We start from the raw sequence: 21396 nt of genomic DNA, 5'->3' as shown, positions 1-21396 counted from the left end.
TTTTAAAAGTTCACACTTGGGCGCATATTTTGAATAGACAGAAACTCCTGGGGCCTCATGTATCAGTCGTTATTATGGGCAAATTTGTGCGTACACACCCATGGAATTCTTTAGCCCTCAAGATTGTCTGACAGTAAGCAGCAAAGCATGATGGCTTTTTGTAATTCCTTCCTCCTAACATCTATTGTCTACCTCCTGCAACGAGCAATCACCCAGGCCTACAAATACATCAGTATTAGCCAATCGGTATCTAAATTCAGGGGTTACCCAGGTTCTACACTGGTCTCCTAGACAAACTTCAAGGATAAAAATCCCATGGGTATTTACGCACAAATTTGCCCATAGTAACAACTGATACATGAGGCCCCTGGTCATTTAAACAGATTCTCTCTTGCTCACTATGCAAAACTCCCCCACATCATCTCAGATGAAGTTATCAATGCGACCCTCCTTCATCTGCTCACATTGAGTTGTTGTAGTTGGATACCAGGCCGGGGGATTCACCGCGGGTGGGGTATTGAAAACATGGGTTGTTGGCATTGCAGAAGATTCCCTGGATCCAGGGCAAGATCCCTGTGGAGGGCATGGCCTTGTTGGGGAAATGACCTGAGCCAAAGGAGACATCATTAGACTCTATAGTAAAGCCAATCAGCCATTTTACCTCCATTTCTTAACTGCACAATAAATCACTTTGAGCCTTTTTTTTTTAACAAGTGCAGACATAGAGACATGGGTGATGTTTTGTTGTTTGGCATGAATGTCTCTCATGGTCAATGTTGTAAAGAGGTCTTTGCTTACATTCATGTTGGCGGTAGAGCGGGTTCGCTCTTCGCAGCCACACAAGCCCCATGAACAGCATCACAGGCCACATGATCTCCATGAAAAACCGTACCTGAGTGAAAAAGACAGCATCCGGGCATGTTTAGCATGTGCTTCATTTTATCGACAAAATTATGTAACGTTACCAGAGAAATGATCACCAGCAGAGGAAACTAAGATTTCCACGAAATCCTGACAGAATTTCTCTTTAACGTGCATTTCAGATGAAGTAGGAAATGAGTGGCACGTCTGGTATGTCCTGTGTTGAGCCGCTGCGTGTTTGTGAACATCACTGGCACAGTTTCACAAGAGAGGAAGTGGCATCATGTGAGCTCTGGCCCTGGGTGGCTGAGCTTTCCCAGCCATCCACAGAGTGCCAGCTATAGCAGTAGGCTCCATACTTGAATAATCTTCATGTGGAAGTTTACTATGAAGCACTTGAAATACTGTGGAAGCATTTTACAATCTCATATTTAACACCTAGTATACAGATTTACATTAGAAGATATTCAGTAATTACAGAAACAACACTATTGCATCCATCACAATTGCCATTTGGCTTAATTAAAGTCTCGCTAGCCATCTAGGTGAGTATGGTGAAACAGATGATTTTAATTTATTTTGCAAACTATGATTAAACAAGGACTCACGGTGTAACATGCAAAGCCCAACGGCTGTGTAACTTTGTTATGAACAGGGCGACATGGAATCGTTGCATTAAGTTTGCTATTGGAAGTAGGCCTTGTATTGGCTGCACATTTTCAACGAAGCAGCTAATGTTACATAATGTTTCCATCATATTCTGGTTGGACGCTTAACAACTGACGTTGCCAAGCAAATGCTTTTGCATGGACCTCGCTCGATCGAATCATGTTTTTAGCAAGCAACCCAGAAAAGCAAGCTGACACGTTAGCGCGTTAAAATTATAGGACACACCATACTTGAATCTCGGTTAACATCATGTCTGTGAACGCCTACCTCAATTAAACCGTATGGGCAATACAAAGGGATAGAATACGAAGGGCAGGTTAAGACTTTTTTTCCGCTTCCGAGGCGAAAAAACTTACGTTTGCGGCAGCGTATTTGTCCACCTCTTCGTTTAATGGCTGCGAGAGCTTGGCCCGCTACGTCCTGTGGGCCCAGGGACCACGGCCCTGCCCGGAGCTGTGACCGAAGAGGTAACACCCGAGGGCGGTCTGACAGGACGCGGAAGCCGTGCAGGCTAAGCTAACTGCTAGCCCATGCAGGCTGGCCGTTCCTACAATACGGGTCTGGCGGCGGCCTCGCCTATTGCTGACTGTGTTTTTGGTGTCGTCGTATGGGGTGCGGGGAGGAGGTGTTTCGAAGATGTCTGGCTGGGGGAGCCTGGTCGGTTACTTCCGGTGGGCCCAATACGTTTGCGGCAGCGTATTTGTCCACCTCTTCGTTTAATGGCTGCGGGAGCTTGGTCCGCTACTTCCGGTGGGCCCAGTGACCACGGCCCTGCCCGGAGCTGAGCCCGAAGAAGAAACGCCGAGGGCGTGTCTGACAGGACGCGGAAGCGGAGCGGGCAACAGCCAATCACGGCTGCAACAGCCAATCACGGCTGCAACAGCCCAATCACGGCTACTTCCGTGCCTACACCCCGTTGGCTCTAGCGTCAACCCCAAGCTAACTCGTAGCCTATGGAGACCGGCAGCTCCGACAGCCATCATGGCGGTCGTTATCTCGGACAGGGATTTTTTGTATTTTTATTTTTAGTTTGATGTATGTGTTCTTGTAGTTTTTAGATATGTGTTTTTGCCTTTGTGTTGCACTACTGTGGGCTGGGGGGAAACGGTAAGTCGTTTCATGTATGAAATGACATAGAATATTCCCGATACCTGAGAGAGAATAGAGGTGGGAAAATACATATATTTTGCTAATTTTCTCATCGATGAATATGTTCACTTAAATGCCACTTTAAGCTAACCTACTCATCTACACAGATGGTGCAGCTAAATGTCAGACTTTTAAATGTCAGCTTGTGAGTAAATGAGTGATTACATAGACCAGTGTTTCTCAACCCAGTCCTCAAGGAACCCCTATCCTGCATATTTTCTTTGCAACCCTGAATAGGTACCTGTTTGTAGTTATTCAGCCAATCAGCAATGAATTTTGTCAGACGTTGCACACCTTGCATAATTAAGTGCTGCAAGATGATTGGTCGAGTAAGTACAAGCAGGGCTACCTATGCAGGGTTACAATGAAAATCTGCAGGATAGGGGTTCCTTGAGGACTGGGTTGAGAAACACTGACATAGACATGTCACATACCAGTTCCTCATAAAACAATATCAGAGCCACTGAACTGGGCCATTGAAGTAGACAATACTGGATGGATAGATGGATTTTACCTTCTGTCGCTTGCGGATGGTCCAGTTCTTCCATAGCAGGAGTCGAACCTGACTGACCACTCCCATGACTCCTTTTTCTCCCCCCCCGCAGGGGTCGCCACCAGGCCGCAAGCCTGCGTTCAACCAGCCGACAAGTTAGCTAAACCAACACAATGCTTTTTAATTGGGTGACTTGCGAAACTAAAGCTGTTAGCAGACCTGTCTTACTGAATTATAATCTACACTTCACCAAGACTCGTACTTGGTCACATATCTAGCCACCAATGCCCGAGAGCATCTTTTACAGCAGTACTCCTTAAACACAGACACAGAGATGTAATCACATTGTAAACATGTCCCTATGAGATTATTCAAATTCAACCCCTACGTGCATTCCTTGAGGAGCGTGGTCTTCACAGGTAGTAGACAGTTTGCCATGAACGTTGTCCAACAAGACCTTTCATCCTCATCTAATTCAGAGTTTGGAGAAGAGCGCGGTCATAGTACTGTAACCGGTTATTTACTTGCCCGGTGCGGGATTCGATACGCGGTGTACTGCACCACAAGGCGACATCACTAACCGCTCGGCTAAAGGGCCAGACCATCATTAGTAGTTTACAGTAATAATATGCCGGACGAGAATTTGGCTGTAGCGAGTGAGCCTGTTGCTGTTCAATACAGATTTGATTTATCGTGACGGCAAAACTATAATCTTTACACAAATTGCCAACACCTTGTTAAGTTTATCCATGTGGCTTTTTTTTTAAACAAATTCATGACGTTGCAAATGGCTTGGTATAAATAGTAAAGGTACACTTTTATTGAGTGCCACAAGAGGAGGTCACAAATAGCCCTGCAACGACTTGACACTACAGGAGACAAATATGGTGAAACAAAGACTTGGTGTCTATAAATATGTGGTTATGTGCTGCCAAAAGATTTTTATAAAAACAAAACCCACTGTATACAGTAGATGACAGTTTACTAGAATCTATGACTGTTAACAGCTATTATGGAATACTGCCACAAAGACAACACAGCTTACATTAAGTATCACTAAATGACTAATATTACCACAGATCGGTTCAGTATGTCACTTACCTCAGAAGAACAACTATATTGTGGGCTGACACCTACTGAATAAGGCATTACACCAACTATTGTACCGGCTGTTCTGTGGGAGTTGCTAACACAGCTACTTTCCCAGACCTTGCAAAGAGTTAAGCAGATTGATTTAATCTTCTTTCTCGGTGCCGAGCAACCACCACCACCACTCATCCATTCGCAGAGACCCAAATGACCTATCTAAACTATATAACCTGGCCATAGGCAGGAGCAATCATCCACATTTTTAATCATAATAGGGCGAGGAGTTAATCAAGTCGATATTACATAACTCCCAATATCAATATGGATATCTATGAGAATCTTGTTGGATTCAAATTTGTAAATACGAAAAATGGTGGCAAAAGAAACTGCAGGGTTGGAAGTTGTCAGATGTATTTTAATAACTTACAAAAAGGCGTTTGTTTTCATGTACCTGTCTTGTACACTGAACTAAATACAGTTAAACACTTTGTCATCCTTGCAGATTTCCACGGAAAATTGATTTTTTTTCAAATAATCATTTACATCAATAATACATTTACTCTATCTTGCAATGAACATGTGATATTATGATTATTCATAATACTAGTAGTATTAAAAAGAGAAAAACTCTTTGGCTATTAGGACATTTATAGGTTATGATCGCATATTAAAACAAGCGAGATACCTCCATGAAAACATCCAATGGCATCTCTAAAAACTTTTCAGTTTAGTTAGAAACGACATCACTTCGATCAACGATATAAAAAGTGGATATACACTGTCTGCAATAAGTGGTATGTAACATTTATCAAATATCAATCAAGATACCAGGTATTGCAAGTAACAAAAAAGTGATTATATCGCTTTATTCACAGGTAATTACACAAACAGTCTGACACAACCTAAACGTAACAAAAGTTTCAAATATTCTGCAGAAACATAAAATTCAGAAAGATGTGTGAAAGACTTCTAAGCCAGGTTAAGTGCACCAAACTCCTTTTTAATGCCATGGCTATGCACACTGCTGTAAAATCATACTTTTTGGTATATAAACATACATACATAGTGAGCATTTAAGAACTGAATACAAAATATAAAAAAAAATGTGATTGCACAGTTGAGAAAAGGAATCATAAATATACTGGCCAGCCGCCAGTGAGTATTGAGCGATTGATAAATGAAATATTGGTTTAATGATGAGGTGAAGCGACTAAAAAACACACAGCATTATAAGTGCATCCCGTATGTCTTCTGAGGACCAGTGGTACATCAACGCTGGACCCAGTGCCCAAAAATGCTGGACGCATATCGGGCCAACTGTGAATATATTAATATAAAACACTTCCACAAATCCTTTTTACCGCGGAGTCCATGAAATTATTTGTTCTAATTTTTCTTATACAATATGGCACATATTATACAAATCTGGGTGCTTCATAACCCTCTGTGGTAATCTGAGTGACACGTATCACACAAAATGGGCCTCACGGTGTTCCACCTCTTGGAGGTGCCGGGGCCTCAGCCTGGGGTACACTGGCTTGGCCTGGTTTTGGCCAAGCTCCTCCGGGCTGGAGCTGGGGGACTGGGGCCCAGAGAGCGATATGGCAGCCTGCTCAGCCTCAATGTCTTCCTCAAGTGGCTCATCCACCGACACCTCAATCTCAATCCCCAGCTCCTCCTCTTCTTCTTCATCCTCTTCCTCTTCTTCCTCCTCCTCCTCCTCAGCGCTGTTCGCTGATGCACATTTCTCCAGCACTTTGGCCTTGGTCCCCGAAGGCGGCTTATAGAAGGTTCCTGGGGGAGGCTGGAGAGTCCTGGGGGCCCTAAAAGTGGTTGTCACAGGGCCAAACTCATCCACATTGCCCTCCTTCCTCAAAGTCCTGCTGGGTCGCACTGCTATGGTGTACGGCCTGTTGGGACAGATGTTGTTTGTAGTGGTGCTCCCAATATAAGCCGACACAGATGCTGGCACAGAGGCCGATAAGTTGCTTGCGTCCGCAGCTGGGCTCTCCACCGATGAGCCAGCCACGGCCTTCGAAGTCCTGAAAGAAATCTCGCAGTGCTTGTACTGTTTGTCCCACGTCCTGCGCAGCGTTTGAGTGTCGATGAATGTGCTTCGATAATGTGTGCTGGCTCGCGACTTTGGCTTCTCGTCCTCGCAGGCCTCTTCGATGGACTGATCACAGCCACCTCTTCTCCCCTCACCTCGCATGGCACCATTTCGGGCATTGTTCTCATCTACCTGGCTGCGGTTCGATAGCCGTTCAGCAGGAATGCTCGCCGGCCGTGAGGAGAGTTTATTACGCTGCTGTCGGAGTTGGACCCGGGTGACGGTGACGTGATTGGAACGGGTGAGGCCCCTCTCGCCAGACCTCCGGACCTCGGGGACACTGGAGGACAAATCCCCATCGGCTGAATCCATAGCTGCAGCTTAAGACAGACAAAAGGACAGCATGAAAGATAATGACGTGAGAATTTAGAGGGAGGGTCTGTTGGGTAAAATAATATGCTTATGAAAGTGGATGAGCCCCTATGTCATGAATAAATCACTAATACAATATCACTAAGGAATACATAATCTTTTATAATAAATATTGCAGAATATCAGGGGAGAAATCAATTCCCAGATTAAAAAAAAACATTGCTAGAGTGCTATAAAAGTATTTGGACACTGAACAGACACAAAAGGCATATGTCCACCTACAATCCATTGCAATATGTATTGATATTAATAACAACAACAACAATAATAATAATAATAATAATACTGACCAGGTTCAAAGTCTCCCCCATCAAGCTTAGGCATGGTCTCCTGGACCTCTGCCAGTATATGAGAGGAGGGGATTATGGAGGAATACCTTTTGTACACCTTGGAGCTCTGCTGTAAGAGAGAGACAAATGTCAAGACCAAACAAGTAATTTAAAACACATTTTATAAACTATTCAATAACCTTTCACAGAAAATATTTTACAGTGGAGTACAACAATTTTCCGTGTTGATGCCATGTATGGTATATTCTGGAAAAGCTATACTAGCAATTTGCAAGCTCAAGATGTAGTAACTACTATTTCTTTCAGCTGCTCCCGTTAGGGGTCACCACAGCGGATCATCCGTTTCCATCTCTTCCTGTCCTCTGCATCTTCCTCTGTCACACCAGCCACCTGCATGTCCTCCCTCACCACATCCATAAACCTCCTCTTTGACCTTCCCCTTTTCCTCTTGCCTGGTACTTTCATCTTCAGCATCCTTCACCCAATATACCCAGCATCTCTCCTCCACACATGTCCAAACCATCTCAATCTTGCCTCTCTTGCTTTTTCTCCAAACCGTCCAACCTGAGCTGTCCCTCTTATATACTCGTTCCTAATCCTGTCCTTCTTAATCACTCTCAGCGTAAATCGTATCTTCAAATCTGCCACCTTCAGCTCCGCCTCCTGTCTTTTCGTCAGTGCCACCGTCTCCAAACCATATAACATAGCTGGTCTCACAGCCATCTTGTAAACCTTCCCTTTAACTCTTGCTGATATCCATATGTTGCAAATCACTCATGAAACTCTTGTCCACCCACTCCACCCTGCCTGTACTCTCTTCTTCAACTCTCTCCTGCACTCCCCGTTACTTTGGACAGTTGACCTCAAATATTTAAACTCATCCACCTTCGTCACCTCTACTTCTTGCATCCTCACCATTCCACTGTCCTGCCTCTCATTCACACATATGTATTCCATCTTGCTCATACTGACTTTCATTGCTCTTCTCTCCAGGTCATACTTCCACCTCTCCTCAACCTGCTCCCTACTCTCACTACAGATCACAATGTCATCCGCGAACATCATAGTGCATGGAGACTCCTGCCTGATCTCGTTGATCAACCTATCACAGTTGCAAACAAGAAAGGGCTCAGAGCTGATCCTTGATGTAATCCTACCTCCACCTTGAACCCATCCATCATTCCTACCACACATCTCACCACTGTCACACTGCCCTCATACATATCCTGCACCACTCTTACATACTTCTCTCCCACTCTTGACTTCCTCATACAATACCACACCTCGTCTCTTGGCACCCTATCATATGCGTTCTTTAAATCCACAAAGACATAATGTAACTCCTTCTGACCTTCTCTATACTTCTACATCAACATTCTCAATGCACACATCACATCTCTAGTGCTCTCTTTTCATGGTATGAAATCATACTGCAGCTCAAGATGTAGTAATAATTGTGGAAATGCTCCAGAAAGACATGGCTTTTATGGCTTTGTGCAAAAGCCATAAAAGATCACCAGGTCACACACCCAAACAGTACACCAATGTTGCATAAGACACTTTTATGGGAGTGAGTAAACCAATCACAAAGAAGGAATGCATCTGTCGCTTGCTCACGGCAGACATTTGTCTGAAGCAGGATATTTGTTTATTTGTTTGATAAAATACACCTCAGTAAAAGACTGTCATTTTTGCCTCACCTCCTTGATGTCTCCCAGGGACTTTGAGTGCCTGCTCAGCTGCTGTTCCTTCTCCTGGGAGGTGAGGCGGGCGTGGGGCTGAGGGTGGAGGTCGACCTCCATGGTGGAGGTGGCGACCAGGGGGCTAAGGGGGGCGTCAAAGACCATCTGATAGTGTCTGATGAGGAGCTCTACGATGAGGGCCTGGTAGGGATAGTCCACCAGGGAGGAGAGCGACACCTCAGCGTCCGTCTGCCTTGGCTTGACCAGTGTGGGGCCAAAGATGATGCCCAGGTTGCTAGCTGTCATCTTGTTCTCCTCTGCCTGTTGACTTACCCTACAGGAGGAGGGAGAAGGGAGTAGGGGAGGAAGAATAGGATCTGTGTAGAGCCTCATTACCAACCAACCACAGAAAATGTGACAAAAGTTCTACCCAGCCTTTCTAAATTAAAAGGTACCAAATTGACGTCATTTGTAAAACCCAAAAGGATTAAAAATATTGACGATAGCAAAGGCTCCTCTGTGGTGAGGTTTCTATGAGAATACTTCTGTTACAACGCAATGGAGTATAGGGGAAGGGGGAGTAACATAAAGCCTTTTAAAGATGTAATAACAGTGATTTATTTAATGACTGACGTCAGCTCATGTCAGCCAAAACAACACATTCAGTTCACAGCTGGGAACAGACGACAAACCAGTCATCTGGTTATACAAATGAGTAATCGACGATGTTAAGAGAGAAAAGGACCACACAGCGCCAACACAAAGAACCAAGGTAAAAGCAAAAGATCTGTCAGTCAGCTTATATTCTTAAACTACCAACCTGTCTAAAATAAAGAAGGCAAAATAAACATGGCTGGCTGAATACTCTCAACTTGACTATGAAACTACATTTAAAATTACTAAGTGAGGCACTCAACCCTAATATAATGACCTAGACAGCAGTTCACCCTATGTGTGTGTGCCGTAAGTCAGCATGGCGCATGTGAAACTTAGGGTCAAGCTCTTTCAATTGTCATTTAATGTTTAGATCTTATCCGAATTGCTCCACTGTTGCTGAAAGAGTGGATGGATGGAAATGCCGAGATATCATAGCCAACTTATAGCACACCACTATACTGTTACACCTCTAACTTGATTTGCACTCATACTCATATTTTCACTTTTTATACTTATTTTGTTTAGTGTTTTACTCAAACCTTATACAAAACTATTTTTTAATTTAAACTTCTCTTATTGTGCTGCATTCATTAGTAGATGTTATGTGTCACCGAGAGCAAAACACCTTCTCAGTTTCCTTATATGTGATCATACTTGGCAAATAAAACTGACTTGACTTTACCTGACTTGACTTCATCTGTGAAGGGTTTCAAGTGAGACTCACAAGGTGTGGTATCACTTGAAACATAACAGTGTGTCATAACATTAAATTACACTAGGGTGTGTATTCCATCATCAGTGGTACATGCCCATTACAGAGTTTTTGTTTTTGGTGGTTGCATTTATTGTGAACAATATTTTGTCTGCACATTTAAACACACCCCTTCCCTACCTGTGCAAGTGCTCTATGAGAAACTGCAGGGTTTTATAGTTGGCTGGAGGCAGCTGTCTGAGCAGGTCCTTGATCTGGAACAGGACACGGTTGAGTTCAACGCTGACCTGCGGCGGCATCCCAGTGGTGGGACTGAGGCGCGAGGCCTCCACCTCCTCCACAATGATGCTCTGGCTCTCCTTGGCCAAACCGATGAAGTCGTTGTAGTAGCGGAAAAGGATGAGGGGCTCTGGGAGCTGCCAAAGAAAAGAAAGGAGGGAAAAAAATGCAAATCAACAAGGAAGTTAATAATAAATTGTGCCAAACAAAATATGAAGACAAACAGACAAAACTGAATGGGATTAGAAAGGAAGAGATAAGCACTCATGGGGAGGATGGGGGTTGGAGGGTATAAACCAGCAATAAACAAAGACAACCAAATATTTTTGTGCTAGAACGGGTCTGGCAGGGGACAGTACTCTTGAGGTATTTTATGTCCTCATTTAGGTGGCCTCGTTGACTTTATTAACCCGAATTAAGCCAAACAAGTTAACAAAAGAATAGGTTTTTTTCTGTTTGTTTGCAGAGCACAGGACCACTGGTGTGACTACATATGGAAGTAGCAATGTTTCCCTGTGTGCAGCCGTTCTGTAAACCTAAATACTATAGCAAAATATAATACAAGATAAAGCCTATAATATTCCAGCACGTTAAGCCTTATTATTTGTTATATATTGTATATGAATACTACTAGACACTGTCTGTTGGGAGGGGGCTGGGGAATAGATGGGGGGCTTGGGAAGGGTGTGTCATTCACTGTTCCACTCACACCAACTACAAATCTCAGCTTATGCTGTGCTAAAGTAGTTAACCCTATTCTTCAATGTCAACAATCCATGAAAGAAAACTACCAGGAGGGATGGACCACGTCAGTTTTACTTTTCAAATGCTTCATGTTTGCCATGAGATAATTCCAAAAACCCACCTGTCTCAGGTAGAGTTTGAGGACATTGCTGATGTCATGAGGGTAAAGCTCAGAGAGCTCCACCAGGTCTTTGCCATTCTCAAATGCCTGGCACAGCTTCTCCACCCGAGACTTGGCACCATTCACACGGTAGATGCCCTATATAACAGACAGAGAGAGTGGTAAAAATGGGAATTTAAACCATTGCTCTGCATTACCATGTATAATAGAGTACTGGGCATTAAACAAAGTTAGTAGAGAATATTTCAACCACAGCATTTGTAATGAACAATTTAAAAAGGCAGGACTTTTAAGCATTTGTGCTTTAATACACCCCTACTGTCATAAAGTCTGCAGCCATGATGAAACCTTAATGTAGAAACCTTAATATCGCATGTTAATGTGTATGTTGTGAAATTTTCTTCTTTTTTAACATAACAGGTGAGCGAGACAAACAAGGTAGTGTACATAGTGCGCAGTGTAGATGTGCGACATCGCAACACTTTGAACGGTGAGAACTGAGAGATGACCTTGATGCCGAGTGCTCTGTTTTCGATCTCCGATGTACACTTCGTTATGATGAAGGGAATGCCATCCGGACTGTTCCTGGCTGCCTGGGTAAAGTCGATGCCAAAGAGATGGAGCCTCCCCTGGAGTTTCTTATGGCCACACTGGATGGCCAGCGTCTCCAAACACTTCTTATGGCAGGCCAAGGAACACTGCAGAAATTAAATACCATCCAGTTCATTACAAGGCGAGTTGCATGCAGCAACATAAATGTCAAATATAGGTTGTCCATTAAGATACACATTTCTAATATTTCATTCATAGGAAAACTTAGTCATATAATTTTGCCTCAAGAATGATTAGCACCAGAGCCTTTTTTTGATTTGATTCTTTGGTTTAGGAAGGTCCTAAAAACACATCATTAGCATTAACAATGGTTTCTAATTAGCACTCCTTTTCTCCTTACATCATCACTAAACTGAATGCTACATTTAATAAGCGTCTTTAAGGCCGATGAACTGGAAAAAAAAAGATTAACTCCTATTGACTCAACTGAAACTGGTCAAAAGACCCTAAACTATTTGTTAAATCTCATATAGATAAATAAATAAAAATCAGACACTTGGGTGAGATTAATAAAATAAAAGCTGAGGACTGCAAATCGACATCGTAGATCCAGAATGCAATAATCTGGATTCATTAAAGCACATATGAGAGTTATATTCTGCTTTGCCTGTTGCATGTCTGTCACGCGCTCACCAGCGTTGCATAACCACGCTGAAAAAAAACAAGCTGACCTCTCCATGAAGTCCCTTTTTTTCCCTTTTGTGTCACTGAGTGCATCCAATCTCAAGGTTTTCGTAAATATGGAATGAAACTGGATCTAAAATAAGCAGATAGGGGGGAGAAGCCAGGCGATGGAGGAGGCCTGACAGACTCCTCAGAAGACAAACAAAAGGTCTTTATTTTCCACTGCCCGTTCCCCGGACTGAGAACAATTGGTGGATTTGGTCTCTAAGAGGGCTTTTGGCCAATTTCAACTTTTCTATTTACTCTGGGGTTTTTTCTGCAATTCTTTTTTTTTTCTTTGGAGGATAGTTTTGAATTCTGCTGACTATTGGAAATAAAGACACCCTGCAAAACATATGATGAAGTTCATCACCATGTTGTATGATGACGGTTTGAATCAATGGCCTAAGGATGTATTAGTGCATTCAAAATTTCATTTTCATATTGCTGGATCTGTTCTCACCTCCTCACACTCAGCGCCATGGAAAACCACCAGGCCATCACACTCGCGACACTTTGAAGGCGCACGAAGCTTCCTGAGCTTGTGGGTTTGGGCCGCCTTGGACATCTGGGTGTTCCTGAAGGGACCTGGTGAGCTGGCCGTCTCAGTCACCATCTCACTCAGACCTGGAGGATGAGACGGATGAGTCGGGGGGGAGGAACAGTAAAGAGAGACAGATAAAAGGGAAGGAATGATGGAAGGGGAAAGAAAGAAAGAAAGAACAGAGACGGGGGAGGAAATAGACACACAAGGATAAGCAGAGCTCAACCGATCCTTTACGAGAACTCATTTATCATCATGGCAAGCAATATTGTATATTTGACACTTATATTCTATTTCTTTTCAAAACACATATACAAATATTTTATCTTGGATGCTTATCCTTTTTACAGCTATGCTGTAAAACACATTGCCTCAATGAGGACAGTAAAGTTTTCTTTGTTTCTTTCGCTTTCTTTAATAATTTTTAGGTGTACGTCCAATAAATATGGTTATTTATTTAGGAAATAACAGCTAGTTGAGCATAGTATTATAGTAAGCCAACTCAGAGAGCCTTTAGCTTTTGTTACAAACAACTTCAGACAAAAACAAATCCAAAAAACGAGCCAGGGTCTTCAGTCCCCCCACTGGGTAGTGAGTGTATTTGTGGCTTCGCTACATAACTGTTCACCGCCACTCACCGTTATCAGAGGGGGAGGGGGGCTCTCGCTCGTCCAGATCATCGGCAGACGACATGGTGCCGGTGGAGGGGGTTCTGGGTAATCTCCTCTTGAAGACTCCTGAACAGGAGGGGATGACACAACAGTCAGCTCTCATCTCAGCAAGTCACATCATCAGTCACAGTGAAAGTTGGAAATGGCAGGAACGGATTCAGGGTTCTTAAACATGTGACATTGTGGTCATATATGTGTGTGTGGGGGGGTATCGCAGACAAATTACACATCTACCCATTCATCAATGATTCCCACCGCCCCCCTTTCAATGACCTGGATGATTTTCCCGACAAGCCGTATCAAAAGGCTAACCAGGGATAAGCTGTATGTTTGGTTCACTCACAGGACAGATGAGCTAAATTTGATCAGGAAATAACCGAGCACATTTACTGTTATTAATCACCATTATTAATTACTGTTATTATAGTAATTATATCAATAATACGCCAAGACTGAGGAAGACGAGGCACGTTCTGCATTATTGTAAGTGTGCTTTAGATCATCAGGAGACAGAAAATAGGAGAATCAGAGCACTACGTAGATTTATTTTGTTGCATATCAGTACAACAGACATATCATCGCCATAAGAACATAACATGTCAAGTGCAGGTTGGAGCAGAGCACAACTTCACCAATTTATCGATCTTATTTCCATGTATTAACTATATCATCTGCATTTCTATAACGTACCAATACTTGCCAATGTTGTCTGTATCACCGCAGCCTGCTATAACAAACTGGCTTACTTCTTCCACCACCCACTCATGCGAGTGGAGATGTTCGTTTTCTAATCTCTGCCATTGAGATATACTCTCGCAAGATGCATACTGGTACATGTAGACAATGAACACCAGCTCTTTTGGGAGGAGAACATCGATATCTGTGTCAAATTGAATTGCCCCTAAGTGGTTATAATTTTAAAAGACAAGCTAGACAACCAGCACTTACTGGGCCTGCAAATTATCAGCAGCAAATCACCGCCATGTGACCATTTAAAGGTATGTTTATGTGTGTGTGTGGGCTTTTAAAGATTGACTCAGTTGCAGAATGCGCAAAAATGAAACATAACAAAAAAAAAAAGAAAAAGAAAACAAACCTCGAGTTAACCTCTTGATTCATAGATAACCCTCTGACTGTGTTGTTGGGTGAATTTCAAGACCTCGGGCCCTGGGGCCAGTTTAGGCAGTTGGTGTCAAGGCACGCCACTCCTGTCTCTCATCGCGTACCAGTGACGGCTCCATAAATGATGCAAGACTGAGTGGCCTTGTTTTCAAAGTGAAGCGTTGAGAGGACGAGTGGTTTGTGTCTGATAACCAGGTGTTTGGGGTTTTGCCTGGCTGGCAATGAGAAGTTGCAAAGGGGGGAGGGGTATCTTATTGCTCATGCTTACCTCTCCACTGATCTTTTTCTATTTATTTCTTCATTTGTTTATATTAAAGGAAGTATGGACATAGTAACAATCGGGATGAAAGTAAGGTCCGCCATGGCCTCTCAGATAAAAAGAAACAGACGTTTTGGGGTTTAGGGTTAGGGTTAGGGTTAGCTGGCTTTCATTGCCAGGTATTTGAAATTGCATTTGCAGTTTTCGTTATGAGATTTTGGAACTTGTGGTTCAGTCAGTCTGAAAATGGTTTGCTAGCATTGCTAAGTCTTTGGTGAAACATAAAAAGTTCTGACTGAAAATGTCAAGATATCATCTATTATCCTATAGGTATACAGAGAGAAAAGGGGGTTCGATTCAACAACACTGGAACTATTGGGAAGAGATAAGTGAAAGGTGAAGCTGAGGACTGCTGTGTGTATTAAAACCTAAGAGAAGAATGTTTTTCTCTTTTCCCCTTCTTCTACTAGCTGTGTACAAAATACACGCATACAAACAGTATGTGCAAGTGGGCCCATATTCAAATAATATTGTGCAAAATAATGATAAGACAGTTCAGTATGCATAGTGTGAAAACAGGAACAGTAGCAGCATTCATAATGTCAATGTGTGCTACTGTCCATGTGTAGTTTGTGTACCTGAGGTTATAAAACTTGATATAAAGCTGGTTTACCTGGGCTCGCCGTGGGCGAATCCATGGATCGGGATTCACTGCTTCCTCCAGCGCTCTCCGAATCGCTGCACATACCTCCTCCCTGACTCGCTGAGGTCCAGTGACGAAAAGGAGCCTGAATCCTAAGAGCTGGATGAAAACCCACAACAAGTTTTTTTAAACCAACAACAGAAATAAAAATAAATCCATCTTTGTTTTACTTTTGATTAACGACCTTCACGTCTTTTTTTTTTTTTAAACTGTCTGATGAACTATACCTAACCCTGAAAATCTGTTTTCACTGGTTTGTGTGTCTAGTTCTGTCTGGTTTGTGTGTCTCACACACACACACACACACACACACACACACACACACACACACACACACACACACACACAGATGATCCCACAAAGCTCAATGGCCACTTGACACCTAGCAACCTTTAGCATTGTTCTCTTATTGAGCAGCACTGACACCATTCATCTGTATACTAACAAGCCATAAGCAACAGACGCACCTGTGAACCACAGAACCTCAGAAAAGGTCTGGGTGGACGCCAATTGCATTATTAAAAACACATCCAAGGGGATCAGCAATGGCGAATTAGTCACTGTATATAATGCAACACAATAAACTGATCTACTTAAAAGCTAAAAAGCTAATCGACTGCTAATTAATGAATAGAATGGAACAACTCTATCCTCTTAAGTGGATGTATTTATTTATCCAATTTATTCATTTGTTCAATTGCCAATGCACTAAAGGTCTCCATCCAATTTTAATCCAAGGACTGCCAACTGAAGAACCACCCAGGTTAAACAACGATTTTATACAGCAAAAGTGCCGCAGCTGCATATCTAAGTATTTTCTGACCCCACTCTTATGATAAACTAGAGAGATCAAATTAATGTTCGCATAAGCACACAAAGCAGAAAATGCCAGTAGCATCTACCACATACAGTACCTTGCAAATACTTATCACTGCCTGTGCCGCTGATAAGTCATACTACCAGAGTAGAGCAGTAAATCTGCATTATTTACAACCCAAATCATCAAAGTAGAAACAGGTCCCACAACAGTTAAAAGGATCCTGCTGAAGTGTCCTTGGGCAAAGACAATGACAGTGGCTGAGAGACTGTGGACGACAGCATCAGCTAATATGACACATGGCCTACTTTGGATGTCGGTGCTGCTGTTGGAGCGTCTCTCTGAAATTCTGGTGGGCCGGCCGTGGACGGGACTGTCAACTTCGTCCGCACTAAGAAAATCCGAGTTCATGGATACATGAGACAGGTTCCCGTGGGACAAAGGGCTGCCCTTGGAGAAAGGCATCCTGGGAATAAAACAGTGGAATTTTAGTTTTAGTAATTTTCCTTTATTTCAGATTACTTGCAAGAGCGTCTTTAACAGTGTATATGTCGTCGTCTCTAGGAGGCATTCGCTAAAGCCTTGATTAAAGTGGTGGTCAGGTCGCAACGCTGGTCCACACTGCTTGGCCTGGGAGGATCTAGTTCCATTGCAACACAAGAGTGAAGACGATGGGATCTGCCACAGGTTGTATCCAAATGATGGTGTATATGTGCACATTCAAAAATTGTAAAATAAAACGGATACATAAAAGAAACAAATTTATTAATTTATATCAAGTCAGGTGAACTGGCCATACTAAATGCACAAATGTGTGTGTGTGTGTGTGTGTGTGTGTGTGCGCGCGAGCGCGCATGCGTTTGAGAGAGAGAGACTATGAACATGTTCAACACTGATGACTAAAGAGGAACAACTTTTGATCAACTGCCAACACAAAAAAGAGGTCAGACAAAAGGAGCTGTTGACACAATATGCCAAACAGGAATACTAAAATTAGGGAAAAAAAGGCAACAGAAGGAAAGACTGACGCTTAGTTAATCATCAGGAGGTGCAGGATGACCAGTTCTTCACTGATTACTGGAAAACAATGCAAAACATGGTTTGAAGCTATTCAAAATAAAATGCAAAGTCCCCTCTTTCCAATGTGTTTCCCTCCCCTCATCCCTCTGTCTCTTTTCCACAGGAAGACCTGCAGGCCACACAGATCCACTTTTATCAATATATACGTAATTTTCATTTATTTCAGATTACTTGCAAAACAATATTTTTACATATATGTGATATATATATATATACATCACAAGATATGCTTACATAAGCAAAGATATCATATTAAAGAATCGAACTGATCATCACATTTAACTGGTTGGTAATGTACAGTATAATATCAAACCAAAACCAGTTTTCAAATAATACTCCCTCAAATATGTCAGATCTCACTTTGAGAGACATTTCGTTTAATAGATTTTCATTATCTTTAATTTAGATGACAAAATTTTGTGTCATAATATGACAATATCCAAATTGCCTCCCGATGCAATACCTCTGAAAGACGATAAACAATAATATTGAATTACTATACAACCATATATTGATCGGTGAAAGCTGCTGTTTAATCTCAAAATTCAGTTGTTATTCTGAAAAAGGAACTTGTTCTGGCTGTCTTTATGCATGCTCAATAATCCAGGTAAGAACATCAGAATAAGAAAATCTTCAGTGGCAACTGAAGAGGTCACTTAGATGAGTGATGAAACGTTTTTCTCTCAAATAAACATTTTGTCCAGATGAACTGATTCAACTTTCTGTGAACTTATTCTGGCATTTTCCTCTATTCCTTATCCCTGAAACATTCCAGATGTCTTTACGTAGTAGATTACTGTTTCTCAATCAAGTCCTCACTTTCCACTAGGGCTGCTGGTTTTTATTCTGCGAGATAGTTTAATACAGTCACCTGTTGTTCTGGGTCTAAAACCTTGCTGGTTGGAGGCTGGAATAACTGGAACAACAGGTGAATGTAATTAAATACCTGGCATAACACAACCAACAGTACAAGTGGTACCTGAGGACCAGATCGATGCAGGAGATGCAAAGCTGGACAGAGCAGCACAGGTGTGTTTGGTGTCTCACCCAGTGTTTTGCGAGACGCCTGAATCAAAGGAGTGGGATTCCACGCGGGCCCTGTCGCTGACAGGCAGATTCCTGACATAGTCGATATAGCGCTGGCCTGGTTCGTATAGCTTGGCGTTCTCGCACAGGGTTTGGTGATTGACAGGTAGAGAGACGACCTGTGCCTGCTGCAGCTGGAACCAGTTGACAGTTACCTGGAGATAAGGAACAGATGCCTGTTTGAGTACCCCCTCAAGTACTCCATATCTACAAGTACACCATATCTATGAGTTAGCACATGAACATCCCGATATCCGAGTTTCTGAGTTGTGATTTTTCATGTCAGCAAAAACGGCAGATAGAGTGGGAAGGAAGTCACCAGTTGTAGGCAAAAAAGAAATTATACATTTTATTATTCTCTCAGAGGATAATTCATTTTCATCACCCATGTACTGCAAAGTATACACAAGTTGTAGTTAATGAGCTAAAACATGCAAAAACAGGACCAGCATGACCCTTTCAACCTTTCAAAGCCGATTTTTATAATGGGGGGGGTATGAATTGAGAATTGATTGGATAACCAAAACATTTGTTATATTTTGGGGCATTTTACTGCTGATTTTATTCAGGTTGGCATAATAATTGATCGTGTAGAAGTTGGGTGTCTTGTTAAAAAATGTCTCTGGATGGACTGACACCAATCAAGGTGTGACTGTGGCTCAGATATTGGCTCTCAGCCCTGCATATTGACAGGATGATGTTGTTCTGAAGAAGGAAGGTGCACAAGTAATGACTTAATCATCCTTCCTGAGAAAGTGCAACTTTTTTCTCAGGAAGGATGATAAAGAATCAATCAATCAATCAATCAATCAATCAATCAATCAATCAATCAATCAATCAGTCAGTCTATCCAAGTAAAGACTAGGTTGCTTGTTCGATTCTTAATACAGATAAGTGGGAGTGTATGTGCATATGCCACAATCATTGACTCCAACCTTTTGAGCAAGGTTGCAATCAGAGCACTTGGAACTTTGTAATTAAGAGTGTGTATGTAGGTGATAATGCTTATGTGACTAAAAAGAGACATGCAAAAAGCCAATACCCAGTTATTATGTGTAAACCAAATGGATGTTTTTAGCTTCATGCGTCAAATGACATGTTACTATGATTAATACACAATCCCCTTTCAGCTTCACCATGAACCAATTTCATACAATTTACAACAACCACAGTGTTATACTGCTCAGTAAGCAATTCAACAATATAAACCTAAATGTTCAATATTAGATTTTTATGTATTATGAAAAAAAGCTACTGGAGCCATTACACTGAGTGCTCTGGTTCAAACAACAGGAACCAGTCCGAGACTCGACACAATGCAGAACTTACAGCCTTGAGGGTGAGGTCACATTGAAAGACCAGCTCTCGGATCTGGGTGAGGATCTCACTCTTGGTGTTGGCCAGGTCCAGTCTCTTCTCCCCTACATCAATCTGACAGGCTTTACAGTGCTCCTTGGCCTCCTCCGCCTGCCATGCACACAAAGAAAACTAGTTATTACACACACAACCCCACCATTCAGTCAGTCTAATCTACAGCGTTCAGCTGTGGGGTGTTGCTTTAGTTATAAGTGCAAGCAGCAGACTGAATCCTGTCTCTTATCCTCTCTGAGCCTGACCTATGGGCGAGCATGGATGCGTGAATGGGCCTCAGGTGCACCTTTGGAAGCATAGAAAGGTGCATAATGGATTAAGCTAATGCCCTTAGGGATAGGGCTAAGCAATAATTCAATATTAGCGTTTCTAATCTTTCAATGCTATTTTATCAGAGTGAAATTCAGATAGTGTCTTAATATGAAAAACAGTTTTGTTGTCTAAATTCATGATAATGAGAATCTATTGCATAGAAGTTCTCACAAAATGAGGCCTGAATATTTGAAGGAGGATGGATACTATATACTTTATAATAACAGTTCAACATGATGAACCACAGATTTATTCTGAAATACAGTATTTTTGGGGATCAGTTGCTAACCCTATGACACAGAAATTAAAGTATTATTGCAATAATAGGCGCCTTTCTTTCCAAAGTTCAAAAATAAGGTAAACAAGACACAAAACAAACCTATATAATTCACTTAAGAGAAAAGAAATCTCTGCGGATCTCAACGACAACTTAAAGACACGGTGTGCAACAGGAGGAAGAGCCGTGACCTTTGCAGTTTAAGTCCAGTACCTTTTGCAGGGCCTCCTCCTCCAATCTGCGTCTCTTCTCTAACTGTTTGGCGCCAACAGCGCCGCCGCCGCCTCCTCCTCCCCCTCCCCCACCCGCCTGCTCCTCCTCTGCACGGCTGGTGGACACCCGGGCCTTTTCATACTCCTCCTGCCGCTGAGCCTGCAGCAGACGAGCCTTCCTAAGAGCACTGTCCGCCTCGTGCTGCAGACACACACACACACACACAAACATATAAACGCATGCACGTAACAGGATTCACCAAACACACGTGAAATATGACGCACATATAAACAAATGGTACATGATACAGCAAAACAAAGGACTATTTTGCTGTATCATGTTTTGTTTTTTTTAATTCCAGTTTTTAGGAGCATATAAAAGAAAAGCGAAACAGAGGGAAAACTTCTGACGCTGGATCTGAATCCACACATCAAGCAA

The 21396-nt window shown here is 42.4% G+C and overlaps 2 protein-coding genes across 5 annotated transcripts in view; both read right to left on the bottom strand.

Annotated features, from left to right (window-relative positions):
* LOC130129717 (retinal-specific phospholipid-transporting ATPase ABCA4-like) overlaps positions 1–3259 on the bottom strand; it is a 64389-nt gene extending 61130 nt beyond the window's left edge. Inside the window, exons 1-3 of the mRNA XM_056299318.1 lie at positions 3194–3259; positions 799–892; positions 465–606 (exon numbers count right to left, since the gene is read on the bottom strand). Coding sequence (XP_056155293.1) covers positions 465–606; positions 799–892; positions 3194–3259 — 302 coding nt within the window. The remainder of the gene's footprint in view (positions 1–464; positions 607–798; positions 893–3193) is intronic.
* A 1854-nt stretch (positions 3260–5113) lies between these two features.
* LOC130129718 (rho GTPase-activating protein 29-like) overlaps positions 5114–21396 on the bottom strand; it is a 47629-nt gene continuing 31346 nt past the window's right edge. For 3 of the 4 annotated variants that reach the window (XM_056299320.1, XM_056299323.1, XM_056299322.1), the window contains 13 exons: positions 20959–21159; positions 20115–20252; positions 18747–18940; positions 16928–17085; positions 15773–15901; positions 13686–13784; positions 12967–13130; positions 11738–11926; positions 11229–11366; positions 10265–10500; positions 8734–9049; positions 7034–7142; positions 5114–6691 (listed from right to left, as the gene is read on the bottom strand). In XM_056299320.1, the coding sequence (XP_056155295.1) occupies positions 5730–6691; positions 7034–7142; positions 8734–9049; positions 10265–10500; positions 11229–11366; positions 11738–11926; positions 12967–13130; positions 13686–13784; positions 15773–15901; positions 16928–17085; positions 18747–18940; positions 20115–20252; positions 20959–21159 (3033 nt within the window). In that variant the 3' untranslated portion in view covers positions 5114–5729. The remainder of the gene's footprint in view (positions 6692–7033; positions 7143–8733; positions 9050–10264; positions 10501–11228; positions 11367–11737; positions 11927–12966; positions 13131–13685; positions 13785–15772; positions 15902–16927; positions 17086–18746; positions 18941–20114; positions 20253–20958; positions 21160–21396) is intronic. The other variant, XM_056299321.1, reaches the window with a different exon arrangement.

The sequence above is a fragment of the Lampris incognitus genome, chromosome 19 (genome assembly GCF_029633865.1).
Source record: "Lampris incognitus isolate fLamInc1 chromosome 19, fLamInc1.hap2, whole genome shotgun sequence".
NCBI classification, from domain to species: domain Eukaryota; kingdom Metazoa; phylum Chordata; class Actinopteri; order Lampriformes; family Lampridae; genus Lampris; species Lampris incognitus.
Note: the sequence above shows the minus strand (reverse complement) of the source record. Positions and strands in the feature narration are given on the sequence as shown.